The sequence below is a fragment of the Gavia stellata genome, chromosome 9 (genome assembly GCF_030936135.1).
Source record: "Gavia stellata isolate bGavSte3 chromosome 9, bGavSte3.hap2, whole genome shotgun sequence".
In the NCBI taxonomy this organism is placed as follows: Eukaryota; Metazoa; Chordata; class Aves; order Gaviiformes; family Gaviidae; genus Gavia; species Gavia stellata.
Genome location: NC_082602.1, coordinates 1,674,977 through 1,693,946, shown reverse-complemented (window position 1 = coordinate 1,693,946; position 18,970 = coordinate 1,674,977). Strand labels below are relative to the sequence as shown.

At 40.6% G+C, this 18,970-nt stretch overlaps 1 protein-coding gene across 1 annotated transcript in view; it reads left to right on the top strand.

The window, feature by feature from the left end:
- Positions 1–18,970, top strand: part of PCDH15 (protocadherin related 15) — a 379,975-nt gene that overhangs the window by 268,985 nt on the left and 92,020 nt on the right. Inside the window, exons 21-22 of the mRNA XM_059821547.1 lie at positions 3,091–3,207; positions 17,259–17,399. Coding sequence (XP_059677530.1) covers positions 3,091–3,207; positions 17,259–17,399 — 258 coding nt within the window. The remainder of the gene's footprint in view (positions 1–3,090; positions 3,208–17,258; positions 17,400–18,970) is intronic.

Below are 18,970 nucleotides of genomic sequence, written 5' to 3'. Positions count from 1 at the left end.
AAAAAGGCCATTTCCATGTCGTCTGCATGTTTTGCATGTAAACCTTCTGCCTTCAAAAATCACCGTTCTGCTTCTGGCAGTTACTCGTTGTAGATGTTTGCGATGAGTACATGAGACTTGGTCACCTGTCTGTAATGACAGTCTTGTGCTCTCTGAAGTGCACTTACTGCAGCTGCATAATGAGAAGACCTGTGGTGATTCTTATGGGGAACTTTTATTTTGATAAAAGCAGAAACATTTAAGCTTGAACTCTGCTATAAAAAATGAGTGGCTGCTTTAGGATTCAGGAAGACGTGAGCCAAGAAGAAAAGCACATAGAGGTGTTCTGTCTGAAACTTTCGGTGCCTATTCGGTCGGCTCAGCTAAGGTTTATGAGGCACAATCGTGCATAAAGCTTGTCTAAAAGAAAAGATAAGTTAGAGTGGCAGAAGGCTTTCTGTCCTACTTTATGCTTTGCTTTGTATTCCTGTGTATTTTGCACTGATCCATGTATCTTGAAAAATAGGTGCCTTAAGTAGGATGACTTAGTCACTTTCTATAGCAGAGGATGTAGTGTATCATCTTTAAACAGGATTATGCTTTCCAATATCTTAAGTCAGAGATTTTCAGATGCTAAGGTCACATAAAGGTATTCAAAAGACAACCAAAACATCACATGGTGATTCTCCCCACCCCTCAGTGAGCAAACTGCAGAGTGTGATCTCTTGCTGCTACGCCAAAGAAAAAAGACCAGACGTGGCTGTGGACTTGCAGGTGCTCAGAGAGAGATGGATTCAAAATAAGTGAATAAATATAGACAAAAGGCTGGGTTATTCCAGAAACTTCAGCTGCTTCACAGAGGTGATCCTCAGCATCCAGGTCATAGGAAGCAGAAGCTGCAAAAAAACGTTACCGTAAGTGTAGTATTGGGTCATTACCCCAGATGGAAACTTCGTAGGACAGAAGCTGTCTTCTCTGTGTGTGTGCAGTTTGTAAAAGGTTGTATCCCCCTGGAAAACTTCCAGGGTCTACAAACCAAAACAGTTCCTGATTTACACAGTTGTAAGGCGTATGCATGTGGTGTTACATCACATTTCTCCTATCATACTGGAGATTATTATTAATATTCCATCCCTAAATGCCTAGGATTTCTGTACTCATAGCTACTTTGTGTCTGCTTCAAATAAAGTAATTCCCCGTCTTTTCTTTGTGGTAGAATGGCTGTGAATGGAGTCTTACCGGGTGAGATTGCTGTATGCCGTTGGTTTCTTTGCCACAGCGACATATTGCTCTGGAGTGGAGTTTCTGGGAGCAAAATGGGGAAAAAGGATAGCTTAAGGATAGCTTACTTTACAAGCGCAATGTCAGTTTGACATGTGAGAAACAAGATTGTTTGTATAAAATACTCCTGGGTATTAAATTCTCAGATGAAGTAAATTATTTTCTTGCAAGCACATCAAGAAATTGAAATTATAAGATTCAATGCCTGTAATTCCATGCAAAAGTGCTTGAATTTGAATGTTGTCATTTGAATGCTCTCCTAGTTTGAATTGCCTGGTAGTCACTTTTTGATGATCCAGTTGTCTCTCTGAAAATCCGAAAATCAGAGAAAAAACATTTCCAGTGCCTTGAAGACTTGAATTGCAGACCTTTCAGCAGAACACAATGCATTAATTACTCAGGCATTTATTACGTGGACTTGTAACAGTCTTTTTTTATATATATATGTGTATATAGCTGTTCATTATACTGTTGTTTCCTCTGATGAGGTATGGATGAATGTTTTAAATGGTTGTGTAATACAGCGTGCTAGGCAGTATCAGCATGTTGCATTTGGAGCGCGAAGAGCTGTGACAACAGGTAGAGGCGTCATTGTAAACTTTGAGTAGCTGTGTTTGTGTGGGTTATCTAGGAGATGGGGGGGCCCCCTGCATTCCCCCAGAACGCTGGCACACATTCTGCTTTAAGGGGAAAAAAGTCTGCTTTTCATTTGTGGATCAGTAAAGTCACTCTTGTCTGCTGAAGGCATATGATGGTCCTTATTTGTTCTGCAAAAAACCCAGAAAATTTAATCTACGCTATCCATACGCGCAAAACAATGGAAATAGCAGTATGCAAAAATGAATAAATCTTTTTCTCGATGGAATTCAAGCTAGGAAGGTGGCTCTACAGGAAAAAAAACTGAATCAATTTTATTGGTAGAATAAAGATTGTGATTTAGAGATGTACGTTTAATTTTATTAAAGGAACATACAGACAAATTTTTTGGAATTCTCTGTGAGACAATTTTGACAAAAAATTCTTTTCTGACAATTTACGGCAGTCAGAATGAATGACTTTTTAATAACCAGTGATGCTGGTTGAGTTTCTAAATGTTCGCAGCTCCTGATGCGTTGGGGCAACATGCCACCGAGAGCCACGTGCATCTGGCTGCTGCATCTACCGTAGTGCCAGCCTGCCCAGTCCCACACAGCCTGGTGTTTGGGTGAGGTTGCGTCTTTTCACGCAAGGAGGTACCCATGAATGTAGCTGTGCACACATAAATAGGTGTGAAAGTATACGTATGTGCATACACGCACTACTATGTCAATGAAATCGGGCTTAACTCAAGCCTTTGAAGCTTCTTTGTGTACTTGACAATGTACACATCAGTCTGAAGAACACCATCTTAGGCTCTCGTGAGGTGTTGATACTAATCTGACATTATATTTTCCCTCCATTTATTGCTTATTAGAGGTAACAAACGCTGTCAAGCAACAGCAGCTCATTCATTTTAGAAAATTAGCAAGAGCCATGTTGTAGCCCGCTTCTTTGAGAAGCAGGTGTCGTGGAAATCTCTGCTTTGTTTACTTGTGAGACTGTGTGGTTTTCTGCAGAATTTCCTTCTGTTGATCTGTCTCACATGAATATTTTTTTGAAACTTTGGCACCTTCCCCTTGTGTGCTAGTTTTGTGCGGTGGTCATGGAATTGAGAGCCGAGAGAGGCTGTGAATGGCAAATAGGCTTCCTGATGAGGAAGGAGTGATTGGGTAGAGTTTGAAAAAAACGATTGTGAATGCGTCTATAATTTTGTTTGAACTTCAGAACTAAACTCTTAATTATGTTTTGCAGGATATGAATGATTACTCTCCAGTATTTAGCAAAAAGCTCTACAGGGGAATGGTTGCTCCTGATGCAGTCAAGGGCACCGTTATCACTACCGTTTCAGCTGAGGATCAAGATCCTCCGGTAAGCAAAAAGGTTCTATTAATACTCTGCACCCAAGAGGGAAAAATCTTTAACCCTCATAAATGACCTAACTCTCTCAACAGCAAAGGTGATTATTATGAGTTTCACAGAGCAGTAACTCATAGATTTTTTTTTTTTTTTTTTTTATGTCAGCCTGTCCTTTGTCCTTCTGGACAGAGACTGCATTTACAATGATTGTTCCTGAAGCTGGCAAATCAATGATACAGCTCCTTTCTGTCAGGAAGATTTTTGGAAAGCTCTTTATCTGACTTCACAGTGAAGATGAGTAAGAGGAATGGGCAGGAAGGGAAGCCATGCCTGTCTTTGGTACAGTTCTGCAGCTTAAAGAGGGAACAAACCACAACTTTAAGATTGTCGTTTTCTTGATTTTGCAGTCATTGTTCATTTCCAGTCTGAGACATCATAGGGTCGCGTGGCACTGTACAGCTCACCAGCCAGCCCGGTTGGATGTGCAGTATTTGAACCGAGTGCACTTGTTTTGGGGATAAAGTTTATTTCTGCCACTGGCTTTTATCGCTGGTCCCTGGTGAAGCACTTGATTGACAGAACCGGGCGCATATTTCTGACTTGTTAGCTATTCTGAAGGGTAATATCAATTTTTGTAATCAGAGTTTGATGAACATTGGTGACCAGATGATACACCGAGGACAATAAAAGCCAAAGATGTTCTGCCAGCCAGGTTTAATTTTTAATTGTTAGTGTTTGGCATATTAAGGAGAATAATCCTTAGGGAGAAGAGTTCAGAGAGAATGTGCCATGCACATTAAAAGCTGATGGCAGTGCTTTGACACAAATCAGCTGTAGCTTAGCTAAATATGCTACATAGTAATTTATTTACCACCCAAGGATGGAAATGCTAAAGCAGTGTTGCTGTAAGGACAGTCCTGCTATCCCCTTGTAAAAAGTCCTGGCACACAAAGGTAAGTAAATTCCCTGCATGTGATACATATCAGTGGGATATTACTGAACTTAGAGGCATTTAAGGTAACTTATAACAGCTGAAGATCTGGGCTATTGTTTGTTTAAAGTGTATGAAAGACAGTAGTGTCATCAAATAGGTAATGAATAGCAGTAGTTATGAATTAATAGTGCTACAGAGCATTTAAGGAATGCGGCAGCAGAGGACATAGACATTATTTGAGCAGTAAACAAAAGAAATGGAGAGAGGTGTGCCTTAATGGCTCGTCTTGGACAATTTGAAGGGGAGCATAAGAGACGTTGGTGCCTGATTTTGAGTGCTCTGCTTGCAGAGTAGAGCCTGAGGTACGTGTTAAGCTCCTTCTATAGAGCACAGGCACATTGGAATAGGGCCTCAACCAGCCAACATGATAATCACGAATCTGCTTAATTAAAAGCAGAATAGTCAGCATATGTATGCGTTAGACTGATCAGCAGAGACAAATGGGAATTTCTAGTGTTTTGCTTTAGAAACACTTTTAAAAATGCATAGCCCAGGACCGTTCTCTTTGTGGCAGGCACCTACAGTCTCCTTCAAAGACACATCTGGGTGTACTCACAGCTTTTTGCATGCAGCAGGATAAAGGTGATGTAGTGGTAGTGCCTGCTCTTCTCTCTTTGCATCTTCTTATGCTAATCTTGCTAGAAAAAGCTTTTCCGTGGGACGTTAGAGGCCTAGGCTGCCTTCCCTCCACTGACTGAAGGATTCCAACCTTTAGCTCTATTTCCATGTAAAATATCTTAACTACCAGGAAAGAGGCTGGCCAGAGTTCCTGACAAACTTGAGGCATATCTGCAGGCATGTGGAAGTCTTCGAAGCCAGGAAGTTGCTATAAAGGCAAGAAGCTGCAGCACCTGTGAATATCAGGGACGTACAAGCTTAACCAGACTTGTACCCGCATCACCCGGTCCTTTTCTGCACCGGAACCATTACACCTAAGCAAGGGGATATATCTCTAGTAGCACTGTAGAAGTCTAAAATATAGAACTCCCTGCTATAGCCCTTCAGAGGGCTTTGTAAGTGTTCATATTTTTGTGGCCCACCTACACCCTTGCTTCCACTGCCTTTTTGCTTTGTGGAAGTCTAGTGCTTTTGTCTGACCTCCCTCACAGTTCCCTGGGGCACACCAGGCCTAGGTTTCCACCATAGTCTTAGTCACTGTTTAAAACAGTGGTTTGCAAGGGAAAAGTAGGCTTGATTACTTAGATCTCATAGTTATTTGCTGGAAAACAATTTTGAGATTGATTTAAGACTAGTAGATTCTACTCTGTGAATGACTTTTACTGTCACGTTTCATGAACGTCTTATTCTTCCATATGTTAGGCACAATAACGTGGCGATTACAGAATGGAAATTGAGATCAAAGTGGGCAAAGTTTCTGGGTGGCGTTAGAAGCCTGAAAGGGTTATGTTTACACTATATATTGCACAAAGGTATTAGCTCATTTTGCTAGCATTTCTTCCTGAATAAAACACTGTACTACTGGCGGACTACCACCAAATCAGTAAACCTTGCCTTCCCATAAATGGGTGTGAATTGCATTCAGCATTTCAGGGAGTTCAACAGATGCTGCTTAGCTGGAGAAGATTCTCTGTTGCTCTGCCTAGGAATGACTTGGGAACCAGGGAGGTAGGAAACACCATTTCCGTTCAAGAGCTCTCATCCTCAGCAGTTAGCAGCAAATAATTCAAAAGGAAACATTCTGCCCATGTCATGACTCGAGTCGCTTCAGAGTGATCTGCCAGTGGAGAGTGGGGAAAACTGGCTGGGCGTGACTGTTGAAACTGTGCAATTTTTTTGATTGCCACAGTAGAAACCTAAAACATTAAGTTCATTAGTCATAGTCCAATGGACCTGTCGCTGCCCCTTGCACCAGTACGTATTTGCTCCTAGCAGGTTTATTGTACTGACCTTTGAGAAAAGTCTGCAGGAAAGAATGTTAGGGATCAATGAAACTGGGCAAGAAGATTAATTTCTATTCCATGGAAATTTCGACATAAAGGGGTTAGTGAGGATAGAAAAAATGATGATTACTCATTGGTGCTAGAGAATCACTTTTTAACTTGGTTTTTGTGCGGCTTTTTATTTAATAGTATCTGTTGCCCTACAACCAGGTATTTTGGTCTCAATATTTGCCCATTCTGCTATAAGCTCCATTTTATAATCCCTGGGTTTAATGTGTCTCAGGTATCGCTGAGATACTGGAGAAAACAAAATAGTTCAGAAACTGATTTACATATATTTACAACAATTCTTAGTCCTGTGGAATCAGCATTTCCTAATGCAAAGTTATATGATTCTATGATTCTATGATTCTATTTCAGTTTTTCATTTAAAACAACCCAAACCCTTCTGAACTCTCTCCTTCTCTAACATTTCTGTCGCTATCACTCGAACAGATAAATGTAGGAACTGGACATGGATAAGCTTGCGTACTGTTTTGTACAGTGGGTAATAACGACCATCTCCAGATGGTATGAGAATGACAGAATAAAAACCGAAAGCGCTTACGGCTCCCAGGTTCCTTTCTTGTGATTTCCTCACGTATTTATAAGGATTTCTTCTTTTATATGGTTTTGAGTGGTTTATATTTGAAAGATGTGGGATCGCTTCTAATTCTGTGGAGACATCAATGCACATGCATGAGAGAGAGATCGAAATCCCTGAATGTGGTTTATTACCATTATAACAGGCATAAATGCATTATGACAGTAATGTTAAGATAATGATCTTCAAAATCAACTGTTGCATTTCTTTGATTTTTGTGAAGACTTAAAAATGAAGCTACCCTTAGGCATTTAATGAATACAGTAGCCATAAAAGTTAGCCAACTGTGGAGAAAAGCTTTTAAAATAGTTTTTGAAAGTTAGCATTTTATTTCAAACTAATGGCTGATAGTTTTTCCTTAAAAAAAAAAAAAAAATAGAGAAAACTATCAGGCATAAATGGCTTTGTTTCTTTTTCTGACTGAGCCAACCTGTTGAGATCTTTTGTGCTACTGGCAAATCTGTATTTATTGGAGCTGGCTTTGACCTTAAGTGGTGTCAAAAAATATTTGATATGAATTCACCAGAAATTGTTTTAAAAAACACACAACCTTTTCTCTGTTCAGCAAGAGTACCTTCCTCTAAACTTGCCTTAAGAGAAAGAATATTCTTAGTTATCTTCATCAATATTTTAGTTGTTTGTTTGGGCTTTTTTAACCTGGTGGGATCCTATTTGCACAGTACTAATACAGCTATTTTATCAGTTCAGGAAAAGAAATATATATCTGTTAAGAAAATAATGGTGGCTTTAAAATATGCCTGATTATCAGGGCAGGTCTAGTAAGAGCCTAACTAATTTGAAGTATCCAAGCCTGAATTTTTCTGTTGTCATTTTACAAGTAACGTAGACTGTTTCCCTGTCAACATTAAACTCAGCCCAGAATAAAAGTCAGGCTAGATTTTTTTCATCATCTGCAATAAAAGCTTTTCAGACCTAATCAGCTCTTCAGAGACTGCCCACTGTCTTCAGCAAATCCCAACTTTGCTCTGCACTGTCAAATTAATATGGATGGTATGAGAATCCAAATTGAAATGCTCAGCACCTGTATGTGATTTCTCTGCAGGTAAGGCAAATTTGAATTTTCCAACAGCAGAAGGGCAGGTTTGGGGTAGGAAGGAGGTGTTGGATGGTATCAGTGGAGTTTGGCTTTCCATTTCACCCCACAGGCACCATCCTCAGCCCGTTCCTCCTTTGAGCACCTGGGCTGGGGCTATTGTGGTGTTGCCCTGTTTTTCCTCTTAGTCCCTCAACATCAAAGGTGACAGCAGCAGTGACGGGCATGTAAATGGTAGAAAAAAATTTTATGCCACTGAAGTCAACCTTAACAAATCACCATCGGTATAGCAAAGGATGCAGGTATTTTACCTACCGTCTTTTTGACTGCTGAAGTGCTTATTCAGTGATGTTCCTGAGAAAAGTTCATTCATCTGTGGCTTTTGACTTCTGAAGGACAAGTAATAAATCTAAATGCAGGCATGAAATGGTCAGTGAGGGTAGCATGGGTACAAAAAGAAATGTAGGTGAGAGACGAGAGGTTGGAAGATACTTGTGGCATAGAGTTTTCTGGTTTACAGTAGCAGTGTATTCCCTAGGTGATTTAGAAATAGCATAGAGTTTTCTGGTTTACAGTAGCAGTGTATTCCCTAGGTGATTTAGAAATAGCATCTAGATCTGAAGTGCCATGTGCGAGTATGATACGCTGCCAAAAACAGTCACAAGGAGTAAGAGTGAGCTTTTACTCTTACATGAAGTACTGTTTGATTAATTTCTTAGAGATGTACATTAAAGGTTATCTTGTTTTTCTTTAAAAGACTCCCCCCATCAAATCTCCATGCAGGGTATGTTACATGTCTGAATGTGCATATGTGTGAACGAATGAATGGCTGAGTCAGGATGAAGATGTGTAATTTTCTTAATTCAGCTGTACAAACCTGATGCCTAAACCATTTGGCCATCATTAGAATGCAACTGTTAATAATAGGATTGGCTTGGTTGCAAAAATCCCTGGATTTCTGGTTACCATTAACAGTTGCTAGTTCAAAAGAAAAATTACCTATGCTAGATTCAAATGCTCTCAAGTAGGTATTTCGTTATGGTTTTATTTTGACCTATGGATTTCAAAGTGGTCAAAAAAACCTTGACCTGAAGGCGTAAGAGATCTCTGATAGTTATTGCTTCAGGTCCTTAGTGAAATGTCAATTAAAACATAGAAACCAGTGCTTTTCACTAAAGGCCAGAGCAGGATTTGAAGCGCTGTCTTGAGCAAATGTCAGTTTAAGTTCTTACCAGTTTCTCCTTTCCTTTCCTTTCTTTTGCAGTTTGAATGCACTTTTTTTGCAGTGGCTGAGAATATAAATGATGTTTCATATTTGTTTTGATTTACACGTGTTTCCTGGAATATCGTAACTCAACATTTTGTCCTTTGGTTTATTGGAACAATCCACAGTATATTTTTCTACAGTTTTAAAATAGTTAATGGTATCTGACTTTTCAGATTACTTAGTACACTCTGTAGTTGCTCACCCTCTCTTTCATCTGATCACGCTGTCTTACATGTAATTCCAGACACTCTACATGGAAAGAAAATACTAAGCAGAATGCAACAAAAGCAGACCAAGGGAGCCAGTGGGAATTATGGTAATAGACTAGAGCTGTGGTTATATGGCTGCCAAGGAAAAGCTGAGTACAGCTTCAATTCTTTCTAAATAACTCATATACCTTAGTAAAATTAAAATCTTCAATTTCACAAACGTTGCAGTTGAAATTGTTGCGAGAGTTGAGCACACTTTCTCTTAGTATTTGAATAATCCCTTTAAGGTGTAAGTACTCATGTATTCAAAATATTTTGTGGCGTAGAGACCTGAAAGGAGAGAGGCGGGTAGCTTTTAGACCAGTTGAGAAAAGTTGTACTGTTTGAGTCGGGGGTAATTGTGAAGAAGCAGATGGGTGAGGCATCACAGCCACTGAGCAAACTGAGCTTAAAGGGTGATAACACTGGGTTAGGATGCTGCTCTGTGTAAGTGGGAGACAGTTGTGTGTCGAGGGTTTCCCTCACATATCATCTTGAGTTTTCTTTCCAGAAGTGTTGTCCAGCTGGAGCTTAAGGACTTTCTCTATTTATCTGGGGTTTCTTAGTATCCAGGAGTGGATTAGTTTAGGCCGTTGGACATCATGGTCAAGCGTCATATTCAGGGCAGGTCTGGAGCCCTGCACAGTGAAGCCGTGCCTCCAAAACGCGCTCGGACTTCCTGAGCACCAGCTGTGCAGAGTCCCTCAAACAGGCTTTGCTGTATTTGTGTTGCCAAAGTTCCTCCAGTGGGTCCCAAATGAGTTTGACTTGCTGTATACACAGTCTCTGAGTAATCCCAGAGAGAAATATGATAAAACTAAGTGAGAAACCCAGGTTTTTTCGCACTATTAAACTCCTTGCTTTGTTTCCTGGAGGAACTCCATTGACCCTACTTGAGTTTAGTTCCCCCACCTCTGCGTTGAAGACAGTGATCTGACCAAAAGACAAAGTTAAATATGGTGAAAGGTGCGAGCAGGTATCCTGTGTGAGGTGCATAACTTTGCAAGGGTTTTGTGTGGCTGGGGTACGCCAGCAACGCTGCATCTCTGCTGGAGGTGCCAAAGAAGTGCTTCTAGCAGCTGGGGTAGATGTGATAATATCCTATAGAAAAATATTTATTTTTAAGTGCTGCTTTGCTTTAGCTAACACAAATGTACGCAGCTTTGGTTTCACTCAGAGATACTTTCAAGTCTTTACAGGGAGAGATACCTGGAGTCCCCAAAGCCTGGATGAAGTCAGTGTCTCACTCTCTCACCAACACTTCTGAATTTTATTAGCACAGTCTTTAGTATCCCCAGCCAGCATCTATTGCCATCTATTCTTTGAGCAAATAGACGATCCTTTGTTAGCTGAAGAGGTCTGAAGCCTGTATCGGGGTTGGTACAGATGCATAAATCCCTCAACTGGACATTAGAATCATAGACTCATAGAATTGTTTAGGTTGGAAAAGACCTTTAAGATCATCAAGTCCAACCGTAGACCTAACCCTGCCAAGCCCACCACTAAACCATGTCCCTAATCACCTCATCCACACGTCTTTTAAATACCTCCAGGCATGGTGACTCAAGCACCTCCCTGGGCAGCCTGTTCCAGTGCCTGACAACCCTTCCACTGAAGAAGTTTTTCCTGATATCCAATCTAAACCTCCCCTGGAGCAACTTGAGGCCGTTTCCTCTTGTCCCATTGCTTGTCACATTGATCAGATGCTGAGAGAGTCCTCAGGACTCTTTATAATATTTCCCCTCTCAGTGCTCAGTTTGAGAGCTTAGCTCTCAAAGAATGACGAGCGGCCTGCCCAAAGGCAGAGCTTCTTAAACCGCCTCAGGAGCGGCAAGTGAAAACACATGGGACCAGAGCCTAGACACCACTTGGGCCATCCGGGTGAGTCCCCGCTTCTGCACTCAGCAGCCGTACGGAGACACAGCTGAAGTTGCTTTTAAACTGCCTCCCTCTTGCTGCTTTTCCATCCTCTGTCTTGGATTTTGATTCATCTTAAACTAAAAAGAAACACTAACCTGTATTGTACACGGCCACAAAAAAAAGGCACGGTATCTTTTTTTCCTACACAAACTAATGTACAGTCTGAATTAGAATGACAGGGACAGTCACTTCAGCAGCAAGAGAAAGGAAAGCACAAGGACCCGTGGCTCTGCGCAATGATCAAACCAAATGCACAGCAGAGCAATTGAGCCTTGAAACTTTAGAGGTCCAACTTGATCATTCTCAAGACTGGGAAGGTTTTGGTGGCAAGAAAGAGCTTTAAACCTGGATTATTTGCTGTTACATACCAACGTTTACAAGTCTGTATTTGAAATGAGACAATTGCATGTGGAGGGATTTGAATGGTGGTTGCTTTTTTGCTTGGCAGAGGGGCTACCTATGATTATGGTCAGCAGGGCTGTACAGATGGCTGTACGCATACCCGAGTTATTCAGGGACACCTGAAATCGTCCCTGGAGAGCAGAAGAAGAGTTTTCTTCATTGTGAACAGCTTATGCTTTATTGAAGTGGCATGGTGATGAAAGATGCCACATGATTATGACCATGTTCTCAAAGCTCTTAACCCTCCAAATATTTTGAAAGGAGAGCAACATGAGCTATTTGATAGATGCTTAGTTTGTTTGCTTTGTTTATCAGAAGGTGAATATTCCCAGGATTGATAGAACTTGAAGTGTTTGCTTTTCCTGTATATGCTTTTTTATTGTATGGTTTATCGCTGTAAAAGCTGGAATATTTCTTCTGCGGGCAATTCCCCTGCATATTCTGATTTTGTTGATTTGAAATGTCAATAGAAACAGATGCAGAACACTAATTTTAATGAGCAGCCAGCTTCCAGAGCTCCAGAACATCCGATTTAATGGTTTATCCAGTCTCGTAACACCTTGTAAAGTTTTTGTTCAATGGAGCCCTTTTGTCAAATTGAGGGTAATTGTCCTTATTGTTTTACAGGCACCCACTAAAAGCAAGATCCTAACAGATATTTAATTAGAGATTTCACAGATATTTAATTGGAGATGAAACCATTTTCAGGCAGTCCAGGTCTTGATCTTTTAAAAACTATTACTGTTGGATTTCATAGTGTCTGCTGGAGATTTGTATATGGGAAACATGCTGCAAATTCAATGAGTTTTTAAAGTAATTTTATCTCATGGCTTTAAAAGTTTATGTTCTTTTTGTGTTCAGCTTGTTATAGTTAATAATTCAGAATTTCAGATCCTCTTGTTGAGTTACATACTAAAGAATAAATACTTTGAATTTAAATTGTATATAAATGAATTTAGGGTGTATGTATATGAATGCACCATTCACAACCCATAGCTGGTGTAAGACCCACCAAAATCATTCGCGTACTCTGTGATCTGCCCCGTCTTTATTGGTTACTTTACTTTGAGCATGTGACAAAGAACATGTGCAGCCACCTGTAAATTTTGTTTTTAGGATCGCTTTCCAATTTTTCTCATAGAGTTAACTTTAAAAAATTTGCCTTAGTGAACTCTTCACAATGCAAATTGATCAGATGTGCATTGAAATCTACAGATGGAGATAATTTATTAAACTCCATGCCAGTTTCACATTTTATCTATAATACCCTGACTTCCGTCAGAAAGTGGCATTGAATACAAAAGGACTTGGTAAATAAGTCTGTATTCATTATGAAACTATTCCATACTAGTTCTTAGGGGTAAAATCCAGGACATGTACCGGATGCGTATCTGGGATCTTCACGAGTAGACTGCAAATGAAAGCGAAATGCATTTTTTCCTGCTCTTTCCTGGGCTGGACCATTCTGGTTTTGTACCTCTGTTACCCATGTGGATAGCGGGAGTGATGATTCCTAGCGTCCTTTTGAATCGCTTTCAGAAATATGCATGAAAACGTACAGAAGAAGTTATTGTTGCGTTACACGTCTCACCCTTTTTCCTGGCTTTATTGCGTTACAGTTTCTCCGCAACCTGTCTGTGCCTAGCTGAGAGTTATCTTGACAGTGCACATGTGCACCCTCCACGGCTTCTTTGCCCAGGGCCTTTGCGTGCAGCCTGATCATCTAACGTAAACGTTGGGGACATTTTTGGACCTGTCAGCTGTGTCACAAATGAATGTCGTTTCCCCAGAGCGAATGGAAACTTAAGGAGTTACGCAGCAATAAAAGAAACAGATCTAAAGTTCATTCAGCTTCAATTAAGTTTCATATTAGTCTTGAACTCTCAGGAAAACTTTAGTTTGAGAGAATGAACATGGTTCCTGCCAAGTACAATCTTGGCTCTATGGGAGAATATTATCTGCCGCATTCGAGTTTTCCTGTAGACGTAGGAATGCATCTAAATTAATTTAGAACAGAGGCAAAAGATTATTAATATTTCAGATAATTAAAACTTGCTTCTAAATAGATTTCTCTGGGAAATATCTCTGGAGATTTTTCTAATTACATTGGTGCCAAAATATAATAAATAAAAAATAAATCCCTGTTTTGTTGTTTTCAGAACTGACAGGAGAAAAGTGTACTTGATAGTCATATCAGGAACAATAACCTGATGAGATTTTTGTTTATTTAATAACAAATTACCTAGTGCGCGCGCAGGTTTAATGATGATGATAGCTTTTAGTCTTCCAAGCAAATGTGAGGACCATTACTCTGAAACCAAATAGAGTGGATTTCAGCAGGTAATTTCCTCTTAATTATAACGTTGAAGAAAAATGACTGCATCAGAGAACGCCAGGGGAAAAGTTGTATAATCTCCTCTGTTACACTATGATCTCTGAAATTTCTCATGTTGTCAAGGATTTGCACTGTTTAGCGTGCATGGTCCCGTAAAGTACTTCTAGCTATTTATTAACGTGGTCTTTCATGTATTACTTCACTAACACCAAAACACATCTGGCAGACGCGGTTCTGGAATTGTTAAAGGCGCTGGCTTGCCGGCGGCACTGGAGTGGTGTACCGGCTAATAACCCCTTCCTGGGCTGGATTTCCTGGGAGGGCTCAAAGAGGCAATGGCCTCATCACTGCTGCAGTTAAAATCACCCGGAGGAGCAGCCGCACAAGTCTCCCCGGAATCTCTGTGCCCGTCTCGGTTGCATCCAGCCCTGTCTTGCTTCTCTTGGTGTTAGGCGCGCAGGGTTTTGCGGGGAGGAAGGCTGAGGTGGCCTGGCTGCCTTGGCCTCTGTCTTACTCTTGTTGTATTAGACTTCAGTATTCTTTTAACAGCTGTAAAATCAATACCACCAATTAAATTCTTACAAGCTACCTGTAATTTTTAATTCAACTAAATATTCTTCGCTGAAGGATCACTCTTCTCACACTGAAGCACGGTTTGTTCATCGACTAGTCCTAGTACTCACCAGAAGTTAATGTGGCAAATTCTGACACCATGTTATACAGCTCTGTAGTGTGCATTAGCGTGATGTAAAATACCTGTGCTAAATCCATTCCAGTAAGTTTATAGTTTAGACTCTGTCTTTTGACTGAGCGTTTCAGGGCATTTCCGTTGTATCAACAGAATGTTGATATGATTTAGCGAGCTTAAACCACTTTTGTAGCTGTTTCTATTGCTGTTCACAAAAGTAAATTCCCTGTTTCCTTGTAGGTAGTAGCTGACACGGTACATTGAGTATATTCTCAATAACAACAAAGCTGCTTTCTACCACATGATTGAATACGGACAAAAATTACCAACTTGCTGTTAATGAAACTGTGGGCTCTGATATTTTGTCTGTTTAAATACAATATAAAGGTCAAAACCGAATCTGAGGTCTAGACTCAGAAGCATTAAGAAACTGAAATCATACCGATGATAGGACCTGAGGTTCTAAGTGCTTCTCTGAATGTATTCCTAAATGTATTTAGCAAATACCCTCGTTTGAGTTTTGTGAAATGTCCCAAGTGTCTACATAGCCAGGTAACGCAGACTTTGGTCTCCTGAAAAATAGGTTTTCAGACATCAGTGTGGGGGGAAAAAAAACTTTTTTTTTGCTTTAAACCCCTTCTTTGATGCCTGGTTTTGTGTTGGTTTTTTTTATAGCTCTTTAGTACATAGTTTATATTCGCACTGGCTTCACTGCTTTAGTAACCTGCTGCTACGTCACCTTTCAGTCTTTGAAAACAGTGGATTACTGTCAATACTGGTGAAGGGGCACTCACTGAGAGTGGAAGTAACCTGTTAGAATTTAATGTCTCCCGGACATCTTCTGTAACCAGTCGATGGTACAATTCATCTCATCTGAAAAGAGGTTGGGTGATTCCTGCCGGAAGCGTCTGCTGCTTTTAAGTTAGATGGGTGCCAGGAACCATCCTGCCGCTACCGGAGAAGCTCCTCGGGGCGCACGTGGGAAAGCGGCTGTTGCAGCAGGGCCTGGGGTGCTGCCAGGGAACGGTGGGACTCTGGAGATCCCAGGCACAAGTGTGGCCGCCCATTTTGCTTTTTGAGGCTTGCTAGAACACACAGGTCAGCACAGGCTGCCAGGGCCCTCCCGTCTCTCTGACTTAGGAGCAACTGCCTCTTAGGCTGTGCTTATAGGCATGGTGTTACTCCACGTCCTCTGAAGGTCCCTGGAGGGGGACTGCTGGAATGGGATCACTGGAATGTAAAGGATACCTTGAGAAACTTCGTTCTTCACAATAAATGTTATTTGTTTAGGCAGTTAATGTTAAAACAGTTAAATCAGGTAAATAGCCTTCTATTAGAAAATGCTGAGTTACTAATACGAAAAATTCACCTATTATTCCCTTTGGCAATGCCTCTTCTGAGTCTCCTTTTAATTTGGTTTTTTTGGGTGCATATGCATGCAGACGATTTATGACACATGCATGGGCTGTCTGTGCTTATTCCTTGCCACTGAAACAGGGTTTGAACAGTGGGAGGGTTCATTACGGGGCTACTTAAAACCCATTTGGAGAACGGCATTTTCTGCTACCATTGATATGACAAATGTGTTCTCCTTTTTGTTTTCTGACAACGTGCTTAGAGGCAGCTCTGATATCTAACAGTAAGTGGCATTGGCAATGCTCAGCCTCGCGCAGAGAGGCAGAAGCCCTCTGTTACAGGTGGGGAGGGCCACAGGGGTCCGGTCACTTGACACAAGCACGAGTGACCGTCTCAGCCCTGCAGAATGGGGCAGGCTCACCCCTTCAGTAAGGAAGGCGTCAACGTGAGCTTTAAGGCGGTTGTGTCAAAATTGCTAGACCTGTACAGTTCAGCCACAGAAAGAGCATGTGTTGGGATATGTTTGGAAGCGCTGCAGGCCCTCTAATCTCTTGAGTTTTACTTCTCAGAGATGAGGAATTTGAAATGCATTAATTCTTCATCACTCGGCTTTGGTGAAAAGTAAAACTTTCAGATGCTGCTGTTTGATTTGTATGTAAAAAAAGTCCATTTAGGTTGCATGGTGGGTTTGCCCAGGCAACCCGGTGCTGTTTTAATTCCATTTCCTGTATACAGAACTATAGTCTGACTCTTCAGAAAATAATATAATACACATCTTCCCATCTTCAGCACCAAGATACTGTAACTTTCAGGCCAAGCTGAGTAAGTGTTGGAGTTTTTAGAGTATTTAGAAGTTTCTTGAACTTCAAAGGAGTTTTTTATAACATGTTAAAATATTTTTGAAAGGTATATTAACCAACCTTGAGCCGTGCCCATCTTTTGTTATTTAAAAATTTCAGTAGTTATAAAAGAGACCACTGTTTTTTCTGTCTGTATTTAAGTAGATGGGGTTTTCAGCTCTCTTCTTTCCAAACCTCTGGTCATTTTTCTTACTGGACCTCTCAGATGTCACTGTGAGGTATTTTTGGGGGAGGCAGGGGGGATGCTCAGTAACAAACCCAGTTAGGAGGAAGACAAAGAGCAAGTTTTGTTTGTGATGGTCTGTTTACCAATGCTGCTTTTTCATCCTTTGCTAACTTCATGAGACGTGTGAAAATACAAAAAATAAGCAAGTTGCTTTGTTTTTGCCTTACAGGGCACACCAGCAAGTCGAGTCCGATATAAAGTAGATGTTGTCCAGTTCCCTTACAGTGCCAGCATTTTTGACGTGGATGAAAACTCAGGACGTGTAGTAACCCGAGTAAACCTAAATGAAGAGCCAAGTACAGTCTTTAAGGTATGGGCTCATATAGCTGTATACTGTCAGTAAATGTTGCCTGTATTTGACGGATTTCCTTTTACCTTCGTGTTTCTCTGTGTTGCTCTATATTGCATAAAAAGATGCGAAATTTTTATTTTGTTTGTTTCTTTTTTAATTTCTTCCTGGCACATGTTTCGTGCCTTTTTGATTTCTTGAATGGACATGATTGCTGCTGTTAGGAGGGCAGAAGAAACAGGGAGGCAGCTGAAGGAAACCTCATTTTTTCAAAAGTTACCTTGCTGATCTCTTTGTTTTCAACAGGGCTGTCAGCGTAGCAATTTTGTGAGAACTTTGTAAGAACAGCGAGATACCTTGTAAAGAAAGTTACTGCGCAGTTGCATAGCTTGGCACTTCCCGTTCGCAAGTGCTGTAATGTAAAAACATTGGCTTTGAGGGGACTTAAATTACTATTGTGTGGTTACTGTTCCTGAAGAGTCTCAAGTGTAGTTAGTGTGGAGTAAGTTATGATTTTAATCAAAATCATTGGGACAGATCTCACCTCTTAAATCCATGAGTGGAGGGGGTAGTTAAAAAATGAAAATTGAAGTGTGTCAGTAAGCAAAAAAAAAAAGTAGGTATATAATGTGGGGGTTTATACGTAATTTCCCTACTTGGAAACTGCCAACCTTCTGTACGGTCATTAAGGTGTGTTTTGTTTCTTCTTTCAGTTATTTATTTTTGAAATGAGGATTAAAGAGAGGTTTATTTGCATACTTATCCATTATAAGGAATAAAGCTGTCCGCATCACTGTTCTCCACTTCTGAGTGTCCCATCAAGCGCTACTGTGAGCTTGAGTGGCGTTGTAATGCTGTCACTGTTTTGGGAACCTAGGACAGTGCTAATTTGAGTCCTTTTCAGTTTTTATCCTAACACAGTAAAACTCAAAGGGGAAGGGAATTATCTCTTGGTTAACATCTTCAGAGTGTAGCTTTTCTGTTGTTGCACTTCTTATTTTTACTTCTCAGTAATTATTTTGTGTGGCTGTTTTCTGAAGCTGTGATACATAACACGCAGGTGACGTGTACATGGACATGGAGCTACATTTCTGTACGAAGACTGCTCTGTGTTAGGGCAAAGCATTATTTTTCAGAAAGTATGGATGCTTAGGGAACAAGCACAGAAAAGACTCCAGAAATCAGTGTTGTGGAGACTTTGGGTTGGTATTTGCATCTAGACCATTGGGCTTGTATCTGCCACTGAATCTTCTGTGAATTTTTCCAGTCAATTTTTAACATAATCATACTTTCTGCAATTATGATATCTTGCGCTGGTGAGTTCCCTAATGTATTGGCTGAAAAAAATGCCTTCTATTGTTTTAAGCTGTCTCTTCACCGATTTATTCTGAGAATAGCTTGGACTCGCAGAAATGAGTTGAAAGCCCTTTGCAGGAAGGAGGTGCTGACCTGCTCCATCTAGTGACCTCCTGAAAGAAGGACAAATTTAGAGAGAGAGGAAACTGGAGAACTGTCCATGACTCCATCTTCATCCTTTTGCTAGCAGACAGCTTACCTTCATGTGAAAGCTGAAAACAGCTGGCCCTATTTGT